Genomic DNA, 27,743 nt, shown 5'->3' on the forward strand with positions numbered 1-27,743 from the left:
TACAATTTAAAATCTGTTCTGAAATTTCTGTTTTACCATTACGTAATTAATCTGAAACCTTCCGGTGTCTCCAGATGTCTTCCACGTACACATCCATCTTTCATGATTCTTAAACCAAGTGTTAACGAATAGTAAATTATGCTCTGTGCAAAATTCTACCATGCGGCTTCCTCTGTCATTCCTTTCCTCCAGTCCATATTCACCTAATATATTATCTTTTCTTCCTTCCCTATTATCGAATTCCAGTTTTCCTTTTATCTCATCATACATTTCTTCAATCTCTTCATCATCTACAGGGCTAGTTGGTTTATAAACTTGTACTACTGCGGTGGCTGTGCGCTTCAAGTCTATCTTGGCTACAATAATGCGTTTATTACGTAGCTTGCAAGCGTTCCTATTTTCTTATCCATAATTAGACCTACTCCCGCATTACCCCTTTTTGATTTTGTATTTATAACCCCGTATTCACCTGATTAGAAGTCCTGTTTCTCCTGCCGCCAAAATTCGCTAATTCTCACTATATCTAACTTCAGCTTATTCGTTTCCCATTTTAAATTTTCTAACCTACCTGCCCGATTAAGGGGTCTGATATTCCAACTGTATGGGCAGTTGCTTATCTGACTGTACCTTACGTGGGAGGAAGTAATACAACACTAGGGCTGAAGTAAGTCACATTTAGTCTAGTATTGCTACGCAACTCTGACGAATGAGTAACACAAAGTGCTACTTTGTTACTGGGGCTCATCATCTGCATGAGTACCATGCCCAGTAAAGCAATGTGGCTTCTGTTGGTAATCTAGGCTTCGGCATTAGGACTGCTTTCAGTTTAACTCCAAGCACTTGTTCTACCAGAATGAATAATTGTGAAATTTTCTAGCAAACAGAACTGTGCGCTGAACTGGGAATTGAACCCGGAACCTTTTACTGCGTAGGTAAAATACACTACCGACTGAGCTGTCCAGGCACGACTTACGACTCGCTATCACAGTTTTACTTCACAGAAGCTTTCCTGGATACAATGAGGACCCAGCACGAAAAAAACATTACAGACCCATGACTAAGCCACAGCCTAGTGGGTGTTTTCTGAACGAATTTTCACTCTGCAGCTGAGTGAACGCCGACTGTAAATTTTCTGGCAAATCAAAACTGTGTGCCGGACCGAGGCTCAAACCCAGGACATTTGCTTCCTGCGGGGTGCGAGTAATGGCTGTTCCGGGTTCTACTCCCAGTCTGGAACTTAGTCTGAATAAGCCAGAAAATTTGAAATAAGTGCAAAAATGAAAATTCATTCTCGAAGCTTATTGGGAACTTTCAGTCTCACTGCGTAATGGGATGTTACTGGTCTGGAAAACGGCTCAACCAGACATTTGGAAGGAAACTGAATTTCTGCTATGAAGCTGTGGAAGTTACATAAGTTCTATTCCTGATAAGCGTATCTGAAATAAACGACTTGGCCACTACAATGTCGCATCAAGATCGTGTATGCGCTTTACAAACCAGTAGAGTCATATCGAAGAGGGGCGAATATTCGTCGTGATTTGCTTAGTTACTGAAAAACTAAGACTGAAGCTTCAAGACAGTACATGAAATCTTGTTGTGTGTATTTCACACTTTTTCACATAACATTTTAATTTATACTAGTTTCAGTACAGCTGTATGCCGAAAGAAGACGCTGAATTTCAGCTCACGCCATTGCTGTTCCTATCCTTTATTTACTTTTTGGTTCTGCTGTTCTTTCTCTCCTTGGAAGGAAATATTATTATGAGTTCACTGTTGCAGCGCTTATTTCACAACGGGGCATCTTAATATCACACTCCTAAAAACTATGCCGTTAAGCATTACGTAAATTAGAGAGTATCAGTGCCTTGTGAGTATGTTGGCTACTTGTTTTAATTTTACATTGTTTATCTATTTATTGTCTATTTGATGTATCATTCCTCTTAGCATATGTAGAGGAAATGCCGTCTAACATATTACGCGAGCATGAATTTCTATAATTACTCTCTCGCAGTTCTTTATAATCTCTGTGTAAACAAATTTCTTGACGGTGACGTAAAGTTTTCAAATGAATTGAGATTAAAATGTCCTGTCAGTGTATGTGTTAGAGGTCTTTGTTCATGTAAAAATAATGTCATGGGGTATTCTCGTTTCGAACAAGACACTGCTTTTAGTGATGTAGTTTCACGTATTTGACGTTCGCTGGCTGCATCGATACTGTTGTACTGTGCTTCCATACTGTAATATGGGCAGTGCACTTCTTTTAGGTTTGCTGTTCTGTGGTGTGAATACATGGTCTCTGACTGCGATGAGAAATTAATACCCGGAAGGTGTAGGCGAAGAGCAGAGGAACTGGCTTTTATGTATATCATATTGCATGCTTTTCAATTTCCTATTCTTAAGTCTGTCATGTTTTTAGCCAAATTAGAGCGTGTAAAAACCCGAGCGAAAGAGAAGACAGTGGGTTTAAAAATCAATTGTTTCACCGCTTCGTTTTCATGAATTCAAGGGGCAGGCGTATTTATGGAGCGACCAAGCTTCGCAACTAAACAAAGCCTTCTGTGAAATCTGTTGGAGGTGAATTCTTGTTACAATAAACTATAATGTGGGATATTCAAAGTTCTATCAGCATTTTCTACATGCAAAGAAACTTCTTAAGTCGCTACATCACACGAGTACATCAACAGGCTCTCTCAAACCTTCTGGGTCAAAGTGGAGCATTTGACTGGGTCGACAACCGATCATATTGAGCAGCAGGGAACCAATGGTTGAAAACGCTTATATTTATTTGTTATGGGCGTGCACAACGTACACCACATAACGACAGCGTAGCACACAGTAATTGCTCAAAGTGATGACCGTCAGTCTCAATGCATGCATGGCAATGGGGCATGAAGTTCTGCTGCTGCTCTCTCAAAGATCTGTGGTGTTTGTTTTATCTGGGATAACTCAACTTTAAGAAAGAAAGTGTTCGCTGCTCAACAATGTGCTGTGGGAATAATACTTAGTACTCACGTAGGCTCATCTTGTTGACATCTGTTTAAGCGTTTTGATTGTTGCCTCACAAATGAAGTTTTTTTTGTAAATAATCCACTGCAATTTAAAAGGAACAATTGTGTACATAATTAGAATACCAGAACAAAAAATTACATTTATTACTCCATGCTTTGATCGTCTGTATAACAAAAAGGACTGCACAATTTTGTCATCAAAATTTTGACATTTTACCTTGACATATAATGTCCGACAGAGAGTAAAGTGTATTTTTAAATAAAACTGAAACAGTTTCTTCTTAACAACTCCTTCTATTCCATAGAAGAACTCCTAATTTTGTAATGTGTAAAAAGTGATGAGCACGAATTATTAATTCAAAATTATACTAAAAACAAAATTGTAGGTGATCAGCATGTAGCTGTATATATATGAATGTATAATGTTAATGTGAAATAGCATTACAATTAATCGTACAAATGATTCACATAGCATGAAACTAACTATTTAACAGCTAACTGATGGAGAAACAAGAAAATGGCAGCTCATTCAATATAAAGGTTAACAATCACAATAGAACATCCTCTGGAAGTCATAGAAATTGAAGAGATGCACCTAGATGAATACAAGTAAGTATCACATAACTGCAGGAGTAATATGAGGAAAAGGGGACTAGCTATATACACAAAAAGTGGAATAAAGTGCCAGATTCTAGACCTCAGGAAATACTGCACTGACTCTATCAGCACCAAGTGCTAGCCAAGTGACAAAGGACACAGTTAATCTGTGCAAAGGTTTTGGCAAGAATGATCAGATTCTTATAGTTGGTGGAGCAGGGAACAGCCTGGCTAAGAACAGTAATTTGTGCATTATGCGTGACCTAGATGAAATAGGAATAGCAACTACACTCACAAATGTGAGTTTTGTGCAGGTCCTGCAGCATGATGACCAGTCCTGGGTAAACACTGCTCTGGGTCATGTGAACCCTGAGTTGAGCTGGCTGCTGTTGAAAAGTGTCTGTTACTACTAGAGGGAGATGGGGATATACTAGACATGGCCTGCATCTGAAAACGAGAGGGGAAGATAGGTTGGAAGAGCTTCTTGCAGATAATACACATAGGGCCACCATCACATATAGCAAGATCCCTGTGGTTACTGGTGTCAGAGGGGCACCCTGCCATCAAAATCTTAATAATACACAGAAAAGTAAGTTTAGCTAATGTTATCAAAAGATTAGACTACTGAGTAGTTAGCTAGAAGAGCTTCTTGCCTGTTTTGAAAATTTAGAGAGCTCTGAAAGTACAGACATCCTGTTCTGTCTGAGCACCACTTAGCCACAGGGTTCGATACAAAAACATTGATACCAGTACATTTTGTAGTATAAGCATATATAAGTGTGTAGTTATTAATTAACGTTGAAAAATAGTCCACTTTTAATTGTAACTGTATATAGACAACCAATGGGAAATTTTGAACTACTTATGAGAAATCTGGATTCCTTACTGTGCTAGCTGTCAGACAGCAACAAGCTCTGGCGACTTCAATGCAAATTTGATGAAGGATTCTGATAGAAAAAATAATATGAAAGTCTTATTTGGATCCTACAACTTGATGTCAGTAATTAACATTCCAACACAGGTGGATAAAGACAGCAGGACTCTGATTAATAGTGTTTTCTTTGATGAAGCTGAAAGTAAGAAAGACTGTTTACCCATGGTCTCTCTGATAATGATGCATGGTTAGTTAGGATAAATAATATAGCGCCTTACCGTACAGATATCCCTCTGTGGAAATCAGTTTGAATAATTAACGACACCAGAAAAAATCTTTTAAGAGTAGTTTACAGCAGCATGAGATGTGATTTATAATGAACGATAAAATTTAACCTATTCCATGATAAATTCATATCACTGTTTGAAAATAGCTTTCTGCATAAGCTATTTTGAAGAATAGTTTACATGGGATGTAATTTATAATGAACCAAATGCTAACATAAAATTTATTCTATTCTGTGATAAATTCAAATCATTATTTGAAAATATCTTTCCACATGAGCTAGTCAGAAAGTAAATAAAACAACCAGGTAAAAAAAACAATGGATCACTAGAGAGATCAAAGTATCTTGTGAAAGGAAAAGGGAAATGTATATTTTTGTTTTTGTTTTGTTTTTGTTTTGTACATAATGTCAGAAATCAGTGCGTTCAACAACAGACTCAAGGTAATATTGACTGTAGTGAATCAAGAGGCAGGACAACCAACCACAGAAAAACACAGCAGCACTATTGAACTGAATGGAAGGGCTATAAATACTGCATTGAATAATCATTTCTTAAATTTAATAGAAAATATAGGTACAAACAGTTCAAGAGCAAAATCGCAGCAGTATACTGAAAATGTTACTTCCATAAAATTCAGTCATATGAATGTATCACAAACTTCTCCTTCTGAAATTAAGAAAAAATAAAAGCTTATCTGGCTTTGATGGTGTTTCTAATAGAGAACTAAAAATCTGTTCCCATATAATAAGCCCAGTCTTATCTGAAATATGTAATGCATCACAAATTCAAGTCATTTTTCCAGAGAGACTGAACTATGCCATTGTTAAACTTCTCTTTAAGTAAGGTGATAAGAGAAATGTCAATAATTACTGACCTGCTTCACTGCTGTCATCATTCTCCAAAATTTTTAAGTTTACATATTTTGTATATTTGTCATATGGAATAATGTTCTGGGATAACTCATCTTTTAGAAGGAAAATTTTCATTGCACAAAAATGTGTTGTGAGAATAGTATTTCGTGCTCACCCACGATCATCTTATAGAGATCTCTGTACGGAATTGGATGTTATGGAAACTGCTTCACAGTGTATTTACTTCCTCATGACGTTGGTTGAAAATAATTCACTACAGTTCAAAAGGAATATAAGGTACATAATTACAATACCAGAAGGAAAAATGACATTCGTTACTCCACACAAATGTTGTCTTTAGCACAAAAAGGGGCTCACAGTGCTTCAGCAAAAACTTTTGATCATATACCCAGTGATATAAAATGTCTAACAGACAGCAAAGTAAAATTTGATGACACCTGAGAAAGTTTCTTCTTGACAACTCCTCCAATTCCACAGAAGAATTTCTATCATTGTAGTGTATAAAAGATGGTGGGTAGGAATTACCAACTCACACCTGTATATCTTTTTTTCTTATTGTAAAAAAATTAGAAATGTTCAGAATGTAACTGCACGTACAAATCAGTTTGAGATTTGAATGTATAATGGTTGGTTCCACATCATTTTACCATCTATTGTGGAAAATGATTCATGGAAAATATTGTTAACTAAGAGTGATTTGCGTGCTACTCTTTTGTAGTATCTTGGAAACATACAAGGCAGGAGATTAGACAGTCTGTAAGCCCTCAATGGCAAATGTTTTCAACGTCACTAAGCAGCTAGAGTGGATACTAATAATACTTAGCGAAAATAATTGAAAAATGATACTACATGGAGATTTAAATATGGAATAATTCTGATTGAGGGCACTTAGAAGTCATGGTGTAAAGCTTTGGTTTGAACCTCACGGTAACGTTCCCAACCAGAGTAGAAGGACATGGTGCAACAGCAACTGATAATTTATCTCTAAATCCGTTTGTCTTTCATGAAACTGATGTGATTCCTATAACAGTTTAACACATCCCGTTAAATCATGTTTAACTAAGAAAGAAAAAAGTAAAATATCACATAGTTGTAAACGCACACTCTGTTATACTATTCAGAGAGAAATCATAGGGTGCAAAATAGGAAGAAGTTTGCCAAGGACATTTTTTAGTCATCAGTCTTCTTAATGGTTTGATGCACTTGACCACTAATTTGCTCCTGTGCCAAACTCTTCATGTCACAGTAGCACTTCACTTTCAACTTACGTTCTCAATTATTTGCTGAATGTATTCCAATCTCTGTCTTCCTCTACAGCGCTTGCACTCTGCAGCTCCCTCTAGTACCACGAAAGTCATTCCCTGATGTCTTAACAGATGTCCTATCATCATGTCCCTTCTCCTTGTCAGTGTTTTCCACATATTCCTTTCCTTTCCGATTCTGTACAGAACCCCCTCATTCCTTACTGTAGCAGTCCACCTCATTTTCAACGTTCGTCTGTGTCACAACATCTCAAATGCTTCAATTCTCTTCTGTTCCAGATTTCCCACAGTCCAAGTTTCACTAACATACAATGCTGTGCTCTAGATGGACATTTTCAGAAATTTCTTCCTCAAATTAAGCGTATGTTTGGTACTAGTAGACTTTTCTTAGCTAGAAATGCCCTTTTTGCCAAAGACAGTTTGCTTTTCATGTCCTCCTTGCTCCGTCCTCATTGGTTATTTTGCTGGCTTCTTAGCAGAATTCCTTAACTTCATCTACTTCGCGACCATCAATCCTGATAAGTTTCTCGCTGTTCTTATTTCTGCTACTTGTAATCACTTTCGTCTTTCTTTGATTTACTCTCAATCCATACTCTGTACTCATTAGACCGTTCATTCCACTCAACAGATCATGTAATTCTTCTTCACGTTCGCTCAGGATAGCAGTGTCATAAGCAAGTCGTATCACTGATATCCTTTCATCTTGAATGTTAATCCCATTCCTGAAACTTTCTTTTATTTTCATCATTGCTTCTTCGATGTACAGATTCAACCGTAGGGGCGAAAGACTACATCCCTGTCTTACAATCTTCTTAATCCGAGCACTTCGTTCTTGGCCATCCACTCTTGTTATTCCCTTTTAGCTCTTGTACATGTTATATATTACCCGTCTCTCCCCATAGCTTACTCCTATTTTTTTCACAATTTCGAACATCTTACACCATATTACGCTGTCGAATGCATTTTCCAGGTCGACAAATCCTATGAAAGTGTCTTGATTTTTCTTTAGTCTTGCTTCCATTATCAACCACAATGTCAGAATTGCCTCTCTGGTGGCTTTACCATTCCTAAAGCCAAACTGATCGTTATCTTACACATCCTCAATTTTCTTTTCCTTTCTCCTGTACATTATTCTTGTGCGCAACTTAGATGTATGCGCTGTTAAGCTGATTATGCGATAATTCTGACACTTGTCATTTCTTTCAGTCTTCGGAATTGTGCGGACGATGCTTTTCCGAAAGTCAGATGGGATATCACTCATAAATTCTACACAACAACGTGAATAGCCGTTGCCGTGTCGTAGGCACTTCCCCAATGGTTGTAGAAATTCTGATGAAATGTTATCTATTCCTTCTGTCTTATTTGATGTAAAGTTCTCCTTTACTTCTCATTCTAGTACTGGATCCACTATCTCTTCTAAATCGACTCCTGTGAATTCTTCTATCACATCAGACAAATCTTCCCCCATCATAAAGGCCTTCAGTATACCCTCTCCTCTGCATTTAACAGTGGAATTCCCGTTGCATTCTTAATGTTACCACCCTTACTTTTAATGCCACCGAAGGTTGTTTTGACTTTCCTATATGATGAGTCAGTCCTTCCGATAATCATTTCTTTTTCGAATTTTTCATATTTTTCATGCAGTCATTTCGTCTTAGCTTCCCTGAACTTCGTGTTTATTTCATTCCTCTGTGACTTGTATTTCTGCAGTCCATAATTTACCTGAACATTTTTGTACTTCCTTCTCTCATCGATCACTTGAAGTATTTCTTCTGTTACCCGTTATTCCTTCAAAGTTACCTTCTTTGTATCTATGTTTTTCTTTCCAGCTTCGGTGATTGCCCTGTTTAGATATGCCCATTCCTCTTCAACTGTACTGCCTACTGACCTGTTTCTTATTGCTGTATCTATAACCTCAGAGAACTTCAGGCATATCTCGTCATTCCATAATACTTCTGTATCCCACTTCTTTGAGTGTTGATTCGTCTTGAATAATGTCTTAAACTTCAGCCTACTCTTCATCACTACTACATTGTGATCTGAGTCCATATGTGCTCCTGGGTACATCTTGCAATCGAGCATCTGACTTCAGAATCTCTGTCTGACCAAGCTGTAATCTAACTGAAATCTTCCCGTATCAGTCGGCCTTTCCCAAGTATATCTCATCCTCTTGTGATTCTTGAACAGAGTATTTGCTGTTGCTAGCTGAAATTTATTACAGAACTCAATTAGTCTTTCTCCTCCCTTATCCCTTGCCCCAAGCCCATATTCTCCTGTAGAAGTTTCTTTCACTCCTTCCCGTGCAACTGCATTCGAGTCCTCCATGACTATTAGATTTTCATCTCTCTTCATGTACCATATTACCTTTGAATATCCTCATATACTTTCTCTACCTCTTTACCTTCAGCCTGCGACGTCGACATACATACCTGATGACACGAAATAGAAATCATTGGCTACTAAATTCAATGATTTCTTGCTAACGATAGTAGAAAGCAGATTCACTAAACTTCCTTAGGTGACACACACTCCACCGCAGATGTCAATGTTGCCAAATTATCTGTCAGAGTGATCACAAAAGTAATTAAGTCAATAACAAATAATTACTCTTCTGGCTATGATGCTATCACAGCCAAAGTACTGAAATTTTGTGCTGACTTGGTAGCACCACCCTCGATTTACCTCTGTCAGTCGACGAGTCAAAGAATATTTGCTGAAAGGTTGAAGTATGCAGTAGTGACAACGATATACAAAACAGGAGGTAAGCAACTGATACCTAATCATATGCCTAGCTCGCTCCATCCTGTATTCTCAAAACTTTTTGAGAAAGTAGCTTACAACAGAATGCTGTACCACCTTTTTGAGCATAACCTTTTAAGGGGGGGTAGGACGTCATACGGGCCGACTTGGAGCAGGAGAGGCACCACAGGACATTTTATTTTCTACTGTCTACACTTTTACAAATCAATTCATAAAACTTTGTCAGTACGACCAGGAACGATTCATAGCAGTGGAAGAGCAAAAACATAACAAAATAATTTTTTTTAGATATGAAATTTCATCATTTTTTCACTTAATGTTGGCTGCATTTGTTGCTATAGATACTTTTTTCTTCACGAGGAAGAGGGATTCTTTGATGAACTTCGCGCAGTATAAAAACCATACTTATAGGTGTATGAAACTCTAGAATTATCCAAATCTATTAAAATCTGTGGTAAAAATTGAGATAATTAACTACAAATTTTGATTTTTTTCTAAGCATAAAGTTTAAAACGTAACAGCTCATTCATTTTTTGATAAATTAAATACATTCTAGAATTTCAGACACCTGTAAGTATGGTTTGTATGGTGTGCAAAATTCATCAAACAGTCTCTCTTACGTATGAACAAAAGTGTACCTATAGCAACAAATGCAGCCAATAGTAAGTGAAAAAATGATGAAATTTCACATCTAAAAATAATTATTTGGTTATGTTTTTGAACTTCCGCTGCTACGAGTGTGAATCCTGAATCCTTCCTGGTTATGCTGACAAAGTTTTATGAATTTACTTGTAAAAGTATAGACAGTGGAAATTAAAATGTCCTGCGATGCCTCTCGTGCTCCAAGTCGGCCCGTTTGACGTCCTACCCCCCTTAAGAACAGCTCAGTTTGACTTCCGTAAAAACTTCACTACTGATACCTAACATGATTTCACAGAATCATTACTAGTGGAACTAAACAACAAAAATTGACCTTTCGATATTTTCTGTGACTTCGTACATCACAAAACTCTGCTAAGGAAACAGAAGACTTTCAAGAGCAGCTGAACGGCATGTATATTGTCCCGAAAAAAGGGTATAAGAGAAATCAAGAAAAGTACACCCTAAGACAAAAAAAGATTACACACCACGAAGAAATTATCCGAATGGGACGGAAATCGCAAATGTGACATTTCGAAGCGAGGTTCATCATTGAAAATAATACTGCTCCAGTCAGATTCCAGGCTAAAGACGTATGTGGGGACGCCCCAGACAGTGGTGGGATACCAACCTGGCTGCTGCCCGCCATACAGTCCGACAACCAGGAGTGATGGTCTAGGGAGCAACTTCATTATATAGCAGGACCCCTTTGGTTGCCATCCCGTGGCGACTTACTGCATAGCGGTAAGTCGACGATATTCTTGCCCTTCATGGCAAGTCAATCTGAATTACGTTTCAGCAATATAATGCCCACCCGCACACGACGAGAGCTTCTACTGCTCGTCTTCGTGCTTGCCAAATCCTTTCTTGACCAGAAAGGTCACCAGATCTCTCCCCAGTTGGGAACTTTGGAGCTTTATGTGCAGGAGCCTCCAAACAGCTCGGGACTCTGACGATGTGACGCGCCAACTGGACAAAATTTGGCACGATAAACCTTAGGAGGTCATCCAGCAAGTCTATCAGTCACCGCGAAACCGAATAACTGCTTGCATAAGAACTATATGTCGACCAATGCGCTACTGACTTGCTCAGTTTGTTAATCTCTCTCTCTCTCTCTCTCTCTCTCTCTCTCTCTCTCTCTCTCTCTCTCTCTCTCTCTTGAACAAATCATGCAATTTTTCTGAAATTGTAATCATTTGTTTGTCTGTACATGTAAATTACATCTACCGACTTCTGTGTCATCTGGCTAGTTCCTTCGTGGTGCGACGTTTTTTTATCTTATAGCGTAAGATAAGGGTAATGGAACATAGGCGAATTAAATCAGGAGATTTGGCGGGAATTAGATAAAATTTTCTATACAGCAAAATAACTGATGGTGGCAGAAGTACAGAGGAACTAAAATGCAGACTAACGGCAGCAAAAACAGCCATTCAAAGAAAGAGAAATGGAATAAGAACTGAAGTGTGAGGAAATGTTTTCTACAGGTACTTGTCAGGAGTGCTACCTCGTATGGATGATCGCTGGCAATATCGCCAGCGAGATCTACTTACTTCGACTCCACCACACACGAGAGATTTACCAAGTAATTTCAACCTGTGTTACCACTACCACAGTGCCTAACAGTTCTGCTAAGGAAAATGAACTGCTACGTTAAGCAGTAGTGGCAGTTGATCTCCGTCTGTCGACGAAAACTTTCAAAAAACTAATGAATACACGGGAATTGAACTCAGCGTTTTGAAATGCTTTTCTTGGGAACTGTAGGTTACTTTACATATGACCTTACATTTTTCATTCACGCCGGGTTGGTTGTGTACTTCTTTCCAGTGAGCTAATACTGTAGTTCGTTTTTAATTTGTATGTCCTGAGTTGCTCTTCGTTCGTTAGCCTTATACAATGAAGTGACAAAGGCCATAGGAAATCTCCTGATATCGTGTTGGGCCTCCTTTTGGCCTGGGCAGCAACTCGACGACGCATGGACTCAACAATCCCCTGCAGAAATACTCAGTCATGCTGCCTCTGTATTTGCCCATAATAACGGAAGCGTTGCCAGTACAGGATTTTGAGCACGAAGTGCTCTCTCGATTATGTACCATAAATGTTCGATGGGATTCATCTCAGGCGATCTAGGTGACCAAATCATTCTCTCGAATTGTCCAGAACGTTCTGATATTGAGCATTGTCATCCATAAAATCTCCACCGTTGTTTGGAAGCATTAAGTCCACGAATGGCTGCAAATGGTCTCAGAGTAGTCGACCACAACCATTTCCAGTCAATGATCAGTTCAATTGGACCAGGGGATCCAGTCCATTCCATATTGACACAGCCTACATAATTATGAAACCACCGCCAGCTTGCACAATGGCTCATTGAGAGCTCTGATCCATGGCTTCGTGTGGTCCACGTCATACTCGAATCTCATCATCATCTCTTACCAGTTGAAATCGGGACTCATCTGATGAGGCCACGATTTTTCAACCGTATAGGGCAGTGGTTCCCAACAGGTGGTCCGCAGACCCCTAGGGGTCCACGAGCTATGCCAGACGGCTCCGCAAGATGCTATTAGAATAAAAAATATATTAAATATATTTCGTATTATACCAGATTTTTGTTTTGGCCGCTTCCTCCATGAGCAGAGCTTAAGCGAACGCTAACTTCTGTGTCTAGCGTTTTCCTAGAGTGTAAAGAGATTGGCAGTGAGCACGAGGAACTTCTTATTCATACGGAAGTAAGATGACTTTCTCGAGGTAGGATCTTGTCAAGAATCTTTGAACTTAGGGACGAGGTTCTTGTCTTCCTTCTTGACACAAAGTATGCTGATTTTCTCACTAACTTCTCTTGGCTTTGCTCAGCTGCGTGCTTAACTGATGTGTTTGAACACTTGAATGTTTTCAACTTGGGTTTACAAGGAAAAAATGTAGACGTGTTCAAATTTGAGGATAAGTTTAGTGCTATTGTCAAAAAGTGTCAGATCTGGGTGTCAAGGATAGAAAACGAGTCACTAACTTTCTACTTTTAAACAATTCTTGGAGTCATCAGTGAAGAGTCTTCCTGACCAGATCAAGATCAATGTAGCCGAGCATCTACGCAGCCTAGCCACCACTTTTAGAGAGTATTTCCCTTAACCTGACCCTGACGACAGATGGATTCGAAATCCCTTCAGCTGTGGAGAAATAGACAAAATCCAAGGCCTCACTCAAGAACAGCAAGATCAACTTGTGGATTTGTCCAGCTGGGGTACGATGATAAACATTTTCATCGGTGAAAAAATTACAGACTTCTGGAAATCAGCACGCAAAGACTACATGAAACTTGGAGATAAGGCAGTGAAAAAGATCCTTCCATTTACAACCACATATCGGTGTGAGCAAGCATTTTCTTCCATGTGTTTCATGAAAAACAAACATAGGAATAGGCTCGACGTGGGGTCGGATTTCAGAGTGAGATGTCGGAATTCAGAGTGAAAGTTTCAGGTTTAAAACCTAATATTTCAGAAATAATGGACTCAAAAGTCAAATTGAACTCATCTAATTAAGAACTGAAAATTAAAAGTAACTGTATACTGATGGAGTACACTGCTGTAACTGTATTTTTTCAAATAAATAATACCTTGTATGAAATGAGTGTTATCTTATTTTTCATACATGTCTACTCAATGCAATCTCAAGTGTAGTACACCTCAAAGACCAATGCTTTTTAATTTTTTCCTGTCATTTTGAGTTGATACTCAATTTTTATTTATTTATTTATTTATTGAGTTTGTTATACTAAACACCTAGATTTGAAGACAAAGATTTTAGGCAATAATCAAAAATTTAACAATAACAATGATGGCTAAATCGAAAAAGTTTTAAGCTCAATATCTTTTCAATAATGAATATGTCAATGTTTTTTCTAAGTACCAAAAATAGAAAACGTATAAAAAGACTCTTAATTTGGCTTTTTTAGGTACTTGATACTGTGATATGAGAAGGTACCAATCATGCTCGATGAGGGGGTCCTCGAGAAAATTTGGTTGGGAACCCCTCGTCTAGGATCCAACCCATACGGTCACGAGCCCAGGAGAGGCGCTACAGGCAATGTCGTGCTGACAAGAAAGGCACTCGGCTCGGTCGTCTGCTGCCATAGCCTATTAAAGCCAAATTTTGCCACTGTGTCGTAACGGATACGTTCGTCGTACGTACCACATTGATTTCAGTGGTTATTTCAGGCAGTATTACTTTTTTGTTAGCACTGACAACTCTACACGAATGCCGCTGCTCTCAGTCGTTAAGTGAAAGCCATCGGCCACTGCATTATCGGTGGTGAGAGTTAATGCCCGAAATTTCGTATTCTTGGCACAGCCTTCTTTACTGTGGATCTCAGAATGCTGAATTCCCCAACGATTTCCCAAACTAAATGTCCCATGCATCTAGCTCAAATTACAATTCTGCGTTCACAGTCTGTTAATTCCCACTGTGTAGTCATATTCACGTCGCTGTCCTCGTCACATGAATCACCTGAGTACAAACGAGAGAGAGGGGGGGAGTGTTTGGGCGAAAATATCTCAGAGGTTGCTTATTTGATTTCTTCTAGGGCCAACAAAAATTTGGTATTCAATATTTTGCGTTATTATTGACCGAAATTTAAAGTTTAAAATGTTGTGAAACGCTTCATTAAGAGGTAATCCTATTTTAAAATACGACAAGTATTACAGCTGAAAACTGTGTGTTTGTCTTGAGACAGTGGAACCGCTTGCGCGTACATACCTGGAATTTATTCATACAGTACTTGAGAATGAGAGCTCTTAGTGACTTACAACAAATTTTACACAGGATTTAGAACCCTTCGAGAAACCTTTTGTTGCTGGCACCCATGCAAAATGATGGAAGTAGATTGCTTACGACATTTTGCTGTTCATGCAGTAAAACTACCTGATCAGTCATGGCGATTTAATTTATTACTTTTTACTACTCATTCTGTTCACAACACAGTTGCCAGACAATGTCCTCATATGCTACTGAATGTACCTGCCAAATTATATCACTGTGCGACCCATAATTCAGGAAATATGACGCCATAAACATTGAGATTCTTGAGAAACTTGCTTCTGTTGAAAATGAAGCGCAAATTACCCGGACTATATTCATCCAGCGACCGGCCAGGTTAGCCGAGAGCACTAATGTGCTGCTTCCTGGACTCAGGCAGACGCGCCGGTCCCGGATCGAAACCGACTGGCAGATTAACGATGAGGGCCGGTTTGCCAGCCAGCCTGGTTGTGGTTTTTAGGCGGTTTTCCATATCCCACTAGGTGAATACCGAGCTGGTCCCCACGTCCCGCCTCAGTTACAGGCCTGGCAGACATTTGTAACACGTTCGCACTATTTCAAGATTTATACTAGATGCAGACAGCTGTGGTTCACTGATTCCGTCCTGGGGGGTATGGGGCGGCGGCAGGAATGGCATCAGGCCACCCCCTTCCAATTAACCTTGCCAAATCCGAATGTAACAAAGCCGACCCTGCCAAAACTTCGGCACAAGGCACACGCAAAAGAAGAAGATGCATCCATTGTTTCATGCTTAGAGCACTTAACGACTTCCATAAGGCTTTAAGCATAATTTCAAACCTTTTCTAAGCTTTTTCTTTCTTGCACACTTAAAGTCAAATATTTAACAGATTAACTCATTGGTGAAGTAATCAGACGTCTGAAAATGTTTTGTACACGCGAGTTCGATTCCTTACAGAATCGCGCTTTACTGGTAAACAATAACGTGAAGATCTTACTCAAAGAAAATGAAGACACGTTCATAGGATTTTTCGACCTGGAAAATGTGTTCGACAACGTAATATGGTATTCGAAATTGTGAAAAAATAGGGCCAAGAGCCAAAAGGGATCAATAGGAATGGACGACCAAGAACGAAGTGCTCGGATTAAAATGAGTGTAAGATAGGGATGTAGTGTTTCGCCCCTTCTGTTCAATCCGTACATCGAAGAAGCAATAATGGAAATAAAAGAAAAGTACAAGAGTGGAATTAAAATTCAAGGTCAAAGGATATCAATGATCGCTGATGATATTGCTATCTTGAGTGAAAGTGAAGAAAGTAAAAGCGATAAGAGTTGCATGATCTGCTGAATGGAATGAAGAGTCCAATGAGTAGAGAATATGGATTTAGAGTAAATCAAATGAGAACGAAGGTAATGAGAAGTAGCAGAAATGAGAACAACGAGAAAATTAACATGAGGATTGATGGTCGCGAAGTAGATGAAGTTCAGGAGTTCTGCTATCTGGTAAGGAAAATAAACAATGACGGACGGAGCAAGGAAGACGTCAAAAGTGGACTATCACTGGCAAAAAAGGTACTCCTGATCAAGAGAAATCTATTAGTATCAAACATAGGCCTTAATTTGGGGAAGAAATTCCTGCGAATGTATGTTTGGAGCACAGAATTGTATCGTAGTGAAACATGGACTGTGAGAAAACCGGAACAGAAGATTATCAAAGCATTTGAGATGTAGTGCTACAGACGAATGTTGAAAATTAGGTGGACTGATAAAGTAAGGAATGAGGGAGTTCTGAGCAGAATCGTAGACGAAAGGAATATGTGGAAAACACTGACAAGGAGAAATGGTAGGATGATAGGACATCAGTTAAGACATGATGGAATGACTTCCATGGTACTATAGGGTACTGTGAATGAATAGAAATCGAACAAAAATGAATCTGTATCGACTACTGAGTTTGAGAATGGTCTCCCAGTCAATACACACAGCGTTGCCAACGGTGGGGAACGCCTCGAATGCCTTCGGCATTGCCATCAACGTGTGCCACCTGTCGCCGAAATGCCGCAAGGACATGTGCCCTGATTGCAAAGTGCCTCCCACGCAATGTTTTCCTCAGTTGTGGTATGAGGTCGAAGTCGCATGAGCTGAGGAGTGGTGAGTAGTGTGGGTGATGGAGGATGCATCTTGTAGAACGGCCTGATTGTTTCAGGGGCTGGCACCGACCCATCCTCGCATGCTGCCGCAGTCTTTCGGTTGGTTTAGGGCTTTAGAATGTATTTACTGTGATTACGGTGATGCCACACGTTCGTTCGAAATACAATAGTTGCCACGACTTATGGAATGATCCTCAAAGTTGATCACGTAGCTTCTGAGAATTTATGTAACCATAGCAATTACTTAGTATGCAAGTACAGTTTACATGCAAAAACATACAAAATATATATAATTATTGTTGTTATTCTGTAGTCAGTAGAACGTATTTCATCCTGATCGTAGGCAAGAGATTCCTGTTATTACTGATAAATGAGAAAGTTGTTTAGGAATAACAACGACATGCTTTACGTTACCTCGATGAAGTGTTGAAGGAATGTATGATACATTTTTGATTTGCGTTTTTTTTTTTTTACTTTTCCATTCTTTTTTAGGAAACTACTGTTTCTAGCGCTATATGACATAACTGTGTTGTTTTCATTTTTGTACAGCATCCCTCTGTTTCACATTACAGATCATTAATCTTGAAACAAAACCTAAATTAAACATTGGCTGTTTTAATCTTGCTATAAATAATGTTTATTTTTAAGTATCAAACAAGAGGATAACTAAGCAGAACCAAAGTGTTCCGTAGTTTGTGCAGCCTTTTATGTATCCTCACTCAGTTTCTAGGCGGTTCGCCGCTTGCTGTTTCCTAGGGAGTCTAATAAGACTGATCGCACGCATAAGCAAATTGGTCGATATGGTGTAACGCCCGAAAGGTATGCAACACGCCTGACGTACAGGTAATGTGGGTAGTATCTTAACTGACGAAGGCTACTAGGAGAACTGCCGTAGTCTGCACTTACTTACGACGCTCTACAGTAGACTACAGCTGTTTCACAACTCCAGCAGTGGGCGTATACGCACCGGTCTGGAACTCGCCGTTGATGTCGCGGTTGTGGTAGCCCATCTCGACGCCCGCCTCGACGAAGGCGGCGGCGAGCGGCGTGTGCCAGGGCGCCTCCTGCACGGTGAGGTAGCCGCCGGTGCCGTGGTAGGGCGAGCGCGCCAGGTACGGGTTGCGCTGGTCCTCCGACTTCCTGAAGTAGTGCAGCACGTCGCGGCTGCCCCAGCCCGGGTTGCCCGCCGCCTCCCACGCGTCGTAGTCGTGGTGGTTGCCGCGTACGTACAGCATGTAGTTGAGCACGCTCGAGCCGCCGAGCACCTTGCCGCGCGGCCAGTTGCACCGCCCGTTCCTCATCCCTGCGCCACAGCAAATGCACGCCGCACGTCGTACACTAGAAAGACGGTCCTTCACATCTGTAACCTATGGACGAGCTATATAAAGTAACACGTTAAGTACTCGGTGGAAATAAATGAAAGCGCGGGAGGCGTTGCGAGGGGTCTTCGAGTCATGCTGAAAAAGCTGAACGTCACATGGCTTCAGGACAGCGAGATTATAGTGCTGGCACCACAACATGAGGCAGCTGAAGCAATTAAAAACTCAGTTTGTATCAACCAGCAAGCAGTTTCGCTCAACTGTGGTGGTTTTCTGCATTACAGCATGACGTGGAGAAGACATCTGGATGACTTCACATGGGAAAGAATCAGTGGGAAGCTGGACAAAATATTACAAGTGTAGCCCAAGAGTTTGGTATTCACATACATGGAGAGCATTCTGAACCACAGAGACTGCAACTGAAGGAGAAGAGTGGTTGACTGAAGTCAACTACAGCAACACATGACTGCAACATTCTGGTACCGAGTGCCGCGGGTTTCGAATCCGCGCCAGATCGCATGGACCTCGATTACCACTAGAGGTCTCTGCAGCCGTCACGCCGTAAGCCGTGGCTGCGCGCGCTCCTGCCCAGCATATAATGTGAGGGCGCCGCACTGGAGCACATGGTCCCAATGGCCAATAGCGGCGTCCACTATCTTGTATTTAAGCGCCTGCCTCTCGCTCAGTGAGGCAAAAAAAAATCTTGTATTTCCGCCCCTCCCCAGTTCTATAAAGCCCTCCACATCCTCGAACGCCATGCGCTCCGCCTCGCCTTCCGCATCCGCCTACCGTCCCCCATGCACATCCTCTACGACCTCATCCCCTTCCTCCACCTTCTCCTTTTTCTTGAACACATATGCACACTATATATTGTCCGCCGCCTTGATCCCCATCAGCGTGTCTCCCTTCCTCTCCACCCCGAACCAGTTGCCACGTCTATACCGTTGTGTCCCACCCTCTCTCCATCTCCACACCCTCTGCCTCCTTCCCCAAAGCAACTTCCACCATCTACCCCTCCCGGATGATGAGCTTCGCCCTGACATCTACCCTTCCTACCAACTCTAACCCCATCTTTCTGCCTCCTCCTCAGGACTCCCTCTCCTCCCCCTCTCTCCTCCTGAGCGGCTTCCCCCTCCTACTCCCCCTCCCTCTCTTGTGCCCCCCTTTCAGTGTCTCTGCACTTCCTCCTGCCCTGTCTTCCCTCTTCATCTCCCACCCCACGTGTCTTCTGCCTCTCTGCGTACCCGCAGCCACCCCTCCTCTCTTCATGCCACCGCCTCCCCTGCTACCCCTTGCTCTCCCCTCCTTTTCCATCCTCTCTGACCTTTCCCTCGGCAGGTTCCACCTGGCAATTTTATTCTTTGTCATGTCTGCTACAAGTGGGTTTTAAGTGTGTTGTTCTGGAGTGTTTTTAATACTGTGGCTGACTGTTAATCTGTGCATGTCCATTCAGTGTCTTCTCTGTGTTTTAAGAATCGCCAACAGTGTTTTTTAACTTTTAGGTGACTTTTTTAACTGTCCCTCATGAATGTCACCGTGTCAGTCTGTTTTTACCTCCATTTTCTCCCTTTACTCTGTTTTATGTTCCCCCTTTTTATCGCCATATGTATGTAACATTTTATTCTTATTTTAGTTGCAATGTCACTCGGCTGAAGAGCGCGGATTGTGCCACCGAAAGCCCTCCCCTTCCCATATGGGGCAGGGGAATGAAATCACAATAAAGGAAAAACAAAGCTTAGCGAGGCAGTCTGATATTCGCGTGAGTCTACCGACATCTCTCCTACAGACTGTGTCTTTACTTTACTTTCTTTCCGTGTACGAGTGGACGTTGTTGATTCGTGAGGTTTTCGCTTGTGGCCTCATTGCTTATTGTTGTTCGCAAGGTCTCTCTCGGTCGTCTGTCGTTGTCCGTGTCCGTCCTTTCCCGTTCGTTTTGTTTGTTAGCGGCTTGCTTTGTCCCTCCGCGCTTTCGTTCTTGGCAACCCCGCGACTGTTCCGGTCGAGGTTACAACACACATAGTGCGACTGGCAAGAATGGACACTCTCAAGCTCCACAGTCACACAGCGAATATACCACTTTCCTCAACACCCACACACCACCAGCACCATTTGCTACGGTGCCAAGAGCATAAGGACTGGACCACTGAGAAGTGGGGTCACGTACTCCGCTCAGTTGAGGCCAGATTCATTTTCAGTAATGATTCTGGGTGTATGGCAAATGTGGGAACACCTAATATGGCGAATGTTGGAACACCTAATACACATACGAACCTTCTCGGACATGTTCGTTCTGATGATCTGGGTGTTTCAGTATGGGATGTGGGGGACATAATGTTGCATAGGCAAACCGGCCTCTGAATCTCTAAATATGCTACACTCCCCAGCCAATGTTACTGTGACGCTGTACTTCTTCTAGATGTGGTTTTTTTTTCAGGAATGTGTTCGGTCCTGACTTTACTTTTTGGGCTACAGTGAGCGACAGATACACCAGCTACCATCCAGCAACTGTCAATCACATTGACGGAGGAATGGAAAGCCCTCCCATAAAAAGTCCGTGCCAACCTTGTGGCCACAATGGGAGAACGCTGCAGAATATGCATTGCCGTCTGCGGTGATCACACACTGTGTTTACAACTACGTTCCCCCATTTTTAATGTTCAGGGGACTGTCATAAATCGCAGTGAATTCATTGTAATTATTGTTTTCGAATAAAAGTGTCATTTCTGTTCGTTTCATTGTGTATTTTACTCAGTTACCTTTTGTACTATTCTGTAATAGTTCGTTTTATGTATGGTTCAGATGGTTCAGATGGCTCTGAGCACTATGGTACTCAACTGCTGTGGTCATTAGTCCCCTAGAACTTAGAACTACTTAAATCTAACTAACCTAAGGACATCACACACATCCATGCCCGAGGCAGGATTCGAACCTGCGACCGTAGCAGTCGCACGGTTCCGGACTGCGCGCCTAGAACCGCGAGATCACCGCGGCCGGCTATGGTCCAACTTTCAACGACTTACATTACTTAGCAGTGACACGTCATGCGCACGTTTCTTTCGTCCTTAAATTTTGACCACCTGTATACATCTATAGCGTGGGAAAACTAAAACCGGCCCAGTAAATACTTCATGCACCTGTAGATAGTTAACCCAGCTTACATTACTCGCTCCAGTGTGTGTATGGTATGCTTAATTTGACACGCATGAAATATAAGATGTTCGAAAAATGTACCACTTATTCCTACAGGACTCAGTATTGGGTGAAACTAGAAAAAAGGTTCCATAACAGTATGTCCAGCAACAAATACATTTTAAGATATAGGCCATTAAAGATATGCACCTCATAGCCTGCAATTTATTTGCGAATGAAGCAGGATTCACAGGCGACAGCTTAGTTACCACAATACGCAGCTGTGAGCAGATGCAAATCCTCAGTCATGAATGTCACTCTTCATACTGTTTTCAGCGTCAGTTTACACGCAGCAATTGTTGGTGGCAGTCTCATATACCAAAAAGATTAAAAGATGCTTTGTATCACTGATTTCTGCGCGGTGAACTGCCAGCGCAATTGGAGAACGCTACCTTTGCAGAAAGTAAATGATTGTGGTTGATGCACGATCGGACACCATCCCCATTTTCTACGTATCATGCGCGAGTATCTTGGAGACGTGATAGCATAGCCTCCCCTTTCACCGGACGTGAATCCATTGGATTTCTGGGCGTGGGGACATTTAATGTCATTGGTTTGTGTCCAACAAATGAAAAACGTCCAGATGCTACAGGAGAGTGTGACGATTGCACGTGACATAATCCTAATGCAGCCAGGTATAACTGAAAGAGTACGCTACGCACCTGAAGGCGCGCTAAATGATGTGTCAGAAAGTATGGTAACCACGTGCAACAGCGTCTACAATGTACGCTCCTATGTAACAGGCAGGTGGGATTCATTGGCCAGATAGCCTCTTATCTCAACATATATTGGTTTCCGGACTTGCCATTAAGACTACGTGTATTTTCTCAATACTGCACATCTACATCCACACACTGTAAACTTGTGCAAAGTGCGTGACCGAGGACACGTCCCGACGAACCAGTTGTGAGAACATCCTCCCGTTCCATTCACGTACTGACAGCGTGAAGAATGATTGCTTAAACGTCTCTGCACGTGCTGTAATTAATCCAATCATGTCCTCACTGTCCCTACAACAGTGATACGTAGCAGGCTATAATACACACTATGTTGAAAAGAAACGACGCACCACGAATGAGTTATGCAAATTGGTCACAAATTGATATTCATACAAGTATCACGGAAAATGCGAAACTGTAAACTTTGGCGGCCGATATATGAATTTGTGCGGCAATTTCACTGCGCAGCTCGCAAGGATAGTGAACAGGGGACATTTTGATACGACGGTATAAAGTCTTTGCGAATTTCAATCCGCCTACTCGGACGATTACTATGCCTCACAGATAGGTGCGGGGACAATACAGGTAGATATCAGCATTTGAGAGACGATGTTTAGTTTCCTCAGCTGTTGGAGGTGTTGGAGCTATCGGCTGATCGATCGACGTATGAATAGGAATTAGTTTTTCAAAAAATGTTCAAATGTATGTGAAATCTTATGGGACTTAACTGGTAAGGTCATCAGTCCCTAAGCTTACACACTGCTTAATCTAAATTATCCTAAGGACAAACATACACATCCATGCCCGAGGGAGGACTCGAACCTCCGCCGGGACCAGCCGCACAGTCCATGACTGCAGCGCCTGAGACCGAGTTAGTTTTTAGCAGCATCTTTTTACTGTTGCGGGGTCTTGCTGTGTTGCTGGTTCTGCCAGCATTTCATTTTGCAGGTGAGATTCATAATGCGTGATTGACCCGCTAGGGTAGCCGAGAGCGCTAATGCACTGCTTCCTGGACTCGGGTAGCCGCGCCAGTCCCGGATCGAATCCGCCCGGCGGATTAACGACGAGGGCTGGTATGCCGGCCAGCCTGGATGCGGTTTTTAGGTGGTTTTCCGCATCCCACTAGGTGAATATAGGGCTGGTCCCCACGTTCCGCCTCAGTTATACTATCCACAAACAGTTGAAAACGTTCGCACAGTTCCATGGCTTACACTAGACGCAGACGCCTGGGGTACACTAATTCCCTCCTGGGGCGTTCGGGGTGGCGGCAGGAAGGGTATCTAGCCACCCTCTGTAACTAACACTGTCAAATCAATAGTAGCAAGGCCAACTCCGCGTTGCAGCGGGACACAGGCCTCAAGCAAGCAAGCATTAATAATATGTGATTGTTTTGTTTCCTTTGCGCAATGAAGGTTCTGTCAGTTACTTTATTTTACCAGGTCTACATGTCAGTGCAGAAATTTTCGTCACATTCTTATACAGGCCGAAATTAGAATTTTTTTATACAGTCACCTTTTTTTGAAACGGTTCGCACTGACCAAGTCTACTGGGTGTGAAATTATTGGTTTGCTTATTTATTTGCTTATGAACGAGATCAGTTTTCACACACACACAGGATTCTTTTCAGTTTCATGTAAGTGATGTGTATGTGCGTGTGGGGGGGGGGGGGGGTGTTGTTTCTGGGAGAAGACCAGACAGCGAGGTCATCGGTCTCATCGGATTAGGGAAGGACGGGGAAGGAAGTCGGCCGTGCCCTTTCAAAGGAACCATCCCGGCATTTGCCTTGAGAAATTTTAGGGAAATCACGGAAAACCTAAATCAGGATGGCCGGACGCGGAAGTGATGTGGCTTTGAGCTCAGTGGCATACTCGGGTTGTCAGTTCACATTCCCACGTTTGTATTTACGACAACACACTTCTACTTGGTGACAGCCTGCATAGGATACGTCCATCTGGTTTTCGTTGAAGCGGTTAGAATATTATTGTTTTGGCAGCAGCAAACAGCAACAGCTAGAAGTTAATACAACTTTTAACCATTTGTGTAATTCCTTTTCAGCTTGTGATTTACTGTATGTGTATTCTGTTTGTGTAATACGCGTGTCTATCACGTAGGAAAAGATATTTTGTTGGTTAAGGTAGGAAGTTTGTGCTCTCTTAGATATGTTTTTATGTTTGCGTGACTACGGCTTTTGGTGCAGTTTATTTTCGGTTTTTGTTTCGTAATTAAAAGTAAATTCATTATTGACTTTGTAATAAAATTCATTATTGAGATTCAGTTTCATTTTCCGATTTGTTGTAACAGTAAATTTTTTTTTGGATACAGATTTTGAGGAACAGTGGACACCAGGAACGCAAAGCGCAGTAAGACATCGAACGTACTTACGCAACAAAGTGGCGCTATGATCGCGGAAACAGTTAATATCATTAAGCTATATCCCGTTTCTGATATGGATTGTGAATCAGATAATATTAGAGTAAATGATTCACGTGAATGTACAACTACACGTACCAAACTGTGATCGAATCGGCGAAGAATTTAAGTAATATCCTGCTGCCGATACCGATAGCAACATGGGTTCGGGATACGTAACGGAAACCACTAAGGGTGCAAATCCTTACACAGATTTAGTAAATGCGGATGGTAGTCCAGATATGATGTCAATGTATCAGAGGATATTCTCACAGCTCGAACAAAATTTGACAAATTAGCCGTAGACGAAATGAGGGGAGAAACTAACACACGATTTGACACATCAGATGAACGGTTGAAACAGTTCCAAGAGAGGTTAGCAACATTGTCGAAAGAAATAAAAAATGAGCTTAGAACGGAATTATGACCTGTTATCGATCATGTGCAAATATTAGAGACGGAAGTCGAGCAAATAAAAAACAGGCAACAGAGCGAGTTTTTGATAATTATTTTATTGATTGACTTTTTGAGTTAATTTACTGTTCTAAGTAATCTATTAGATTAAATGATCTTTCATATTTACTTTTTTTTCTTTCATAAGTTCAATCCTTACTGTAATTTCAGTACTTAAAGGTTGAGTCATTTTCATTGGAATTCTGTGTTAAGATTATGAACGCAATTTCCCTGGACCAAATGTAGTTAGTTTTAGCTGTATATTTTGGCTTTTGCGGAGCCTCGCTGCGTTGCAGTTTTTACCAGTACTTCAATCCCCAAGCGATATTCATAATACGTGATTGTTTCGTTTCCGATTCTTTCCGATTTCATGTTATTATGTGGCTTTGAGCTCAGAAACACATTTAGGTTGTCAGTTCACATTTCCTGGTTTGTATTTACGGTAAAACACGCACAAGTAAAGGCTACTCACGAACTGTCTGAAGACGCTCTGGACAGTGGCCGGATACCAACCTGAATGTCGCTCGCCATACGTCGTTACAACCAGGAGTGATGGTCTGGTGTGTGTTCTCTTTTCGTAGCAGGACCCCTTTAGTTGCCTTCCGCGGCATTATTATACTACAACGGTACGCCGACGATACTCCATGCCCCGTTTGTTGCCCTTCATGCGAAGCCACCCTTGTCTTACAAGTCAGCAAGGTAATTCCCGCCTGCAGGCAGCGAGAGTTTCTACTGTCTCCATGCTTGCCAAACCATACGTTTGCCAGCAAGGTCGCCTGATCTCTCGCCAACCGAGAACATGTGGAGCATTATGAGCAAGGCCCTCCAACCAGCTCGGGATTTTGACCATCTAACTCGTCAATTGAACAGGTTTCGGCACGCCATCTCTCAGGAGAACGTCCAACAACTTTGTCAATCAATGCCAAGCCGAATATCTGGACCAACGTGTTGTTGACTTGCTCAATTTGTGAAGCTGTTTCTCTTGAATAACTCATCCATTTTTCTGAAACTGTAGTGATTTGTATGTCTGTACATGTACATCATCTAATGATTTTCGTCATGTTCAGGTAATTCCTTTGTGGTGCGTCGGCTCTTTTTCGCCGTAGAGTATATATTCTTTCTTGCTGCACTTAAAGTTGGTTCTAGAAACTTTGCAAACAGCCCTTAAAAGGAAATTTTCCGTCTATCTTCAATCGTCTGCCCGTTCAGCTCATTCAGCATTTTCGTGACATTCACCCATGTACCATACAAAGCTGTGATCATTTCTAGTGTCCTTCTCTCTATACGTTCAATATCCACTGTTAGCCCTATTCGGTACAGGCCCCACTCACTTGAGCAGTGTTCTAAGATGGGTTGCACAAGTGTTTCGTTAGTAATCACCTTTGTAAACCGCATTTTCCTAGAATCGAAATCTGTCACCTGCCTTACGAATGACTGAGCCTGACTATATATCCCTTCCAACAGTTACACGCAGGTGTATTTATGCGTTGGCTGATTCCAACTGTGACGCATTGATAGTGTACCCATAAGATACTACTTTCTTTGTCTTTTGAAGTGCAAAATTTTACATTTCTAAAACTTTAAAGCAAGTTACCAGTCTTTGTACCAATTGTAAATCCTATCGAGATGTAATTGAATATTTTGCAGCTTTTTTCAGACAGATAACTGCATCATCCCCGAGAGTCATTTGACATGCGAACATATCCATGCTCTTTAACATGCAACTTACTGCTCATCCCCACAAACTCCCCAAACTGCATTTCGCTCACACCCACTAGTCCATCACTGTAAGTCGTTTGTATCTATCCACTCCCATTTCCCTTCTCTTTCTTCCATTCAGCCCCATTGCCATTATCTCTTTGTATCCCTGTGTCACTGTCCTCTGACTCACTGCTACAATCTGTCCTACTACTATTGTCTCCCCTCACTTTCACTGTCTCCCTCTGGCTCTCTCTTGCTGCTACTATCTCATTCATTCCATCCAACCGCTGCTTTCTTTTCTCGTTGTCACTATCTCTCTCTTCCTGGTCGTTATCGTAGACTCTGTCTCTCATTACCACTGGCTCTCACACACTTCAACTTTCTCCATCTATATTCCTCTCCTACTGGCACTGTTTCGTTCGCTCTTTTCCTAGCACTGTTCTGTCATTGTCAACTATGTTCCACTGGCACACTGGTATTCTCTCCCTCGCTCTTTCTATACGGCTGCCACTGTCTGCTATCTTCCAGTATTTCTTACTTTTCCGTCTCTTTCACACTGCCTCTGTCTGCTTCTCTCTCGGCATAAAAAAGCGCGGATACGTTTCCATGCCAAAATTTTTTGGATAATTTTTAAAGATTGTGAATAAAGTGGAACGAGGTAGCTGGTACCCACTTCTCAGTCAGTCCTTTAATAAACAGGAGCATATTCGCCCATAGAATCGTTTTTCCGCTGATAGCCT

The 27,743-nt window shown here is 41.5% G+C and overlaps 1 protein-coding gene across 3 annotated transcripts in view; it reads right to left on the minus strand.

Annotated features, from left to right (window-relative positions):
• The window catches only part of LOC126284995 (glucose dehydrogenase [FAD, quinone]-like), a 287,504-nt gene that overhangs the window by 39,551 nt on the left and 220,210 nt on the right, over positions 1–27,743 (minus strand). For all 3 annotated transcript variants that reach the window (XM_049984288.1, XM_049984289.1, XM_049984287.1), the window contains one exon: positions 18,181–18,516. In XM_049984288.1, coding sequence (XP_049840245.1) covers positions 18,181–18,516 — 336 coding nt within the window. The remainder of the gene's footprint in view (positions 1–18,180; positions 18,517–27,743) is intronic.

Source organism: Schistocerca gregaria, chromosome 8, assembly GCF_023897955.1.
Source record: "Schistocerca gregaria isolate iqSchGreg1 chromosome 8, iqSchGreg1.2, whole genome shotgun sequence".
Classification (NCBI taxonomy): domain Eukaryota; kingdom Metazoa; phylum Arthropoda; class Insecta; order Orthoptera; family Acrididae; genus Schistocerca; species Schistocerca gregaria.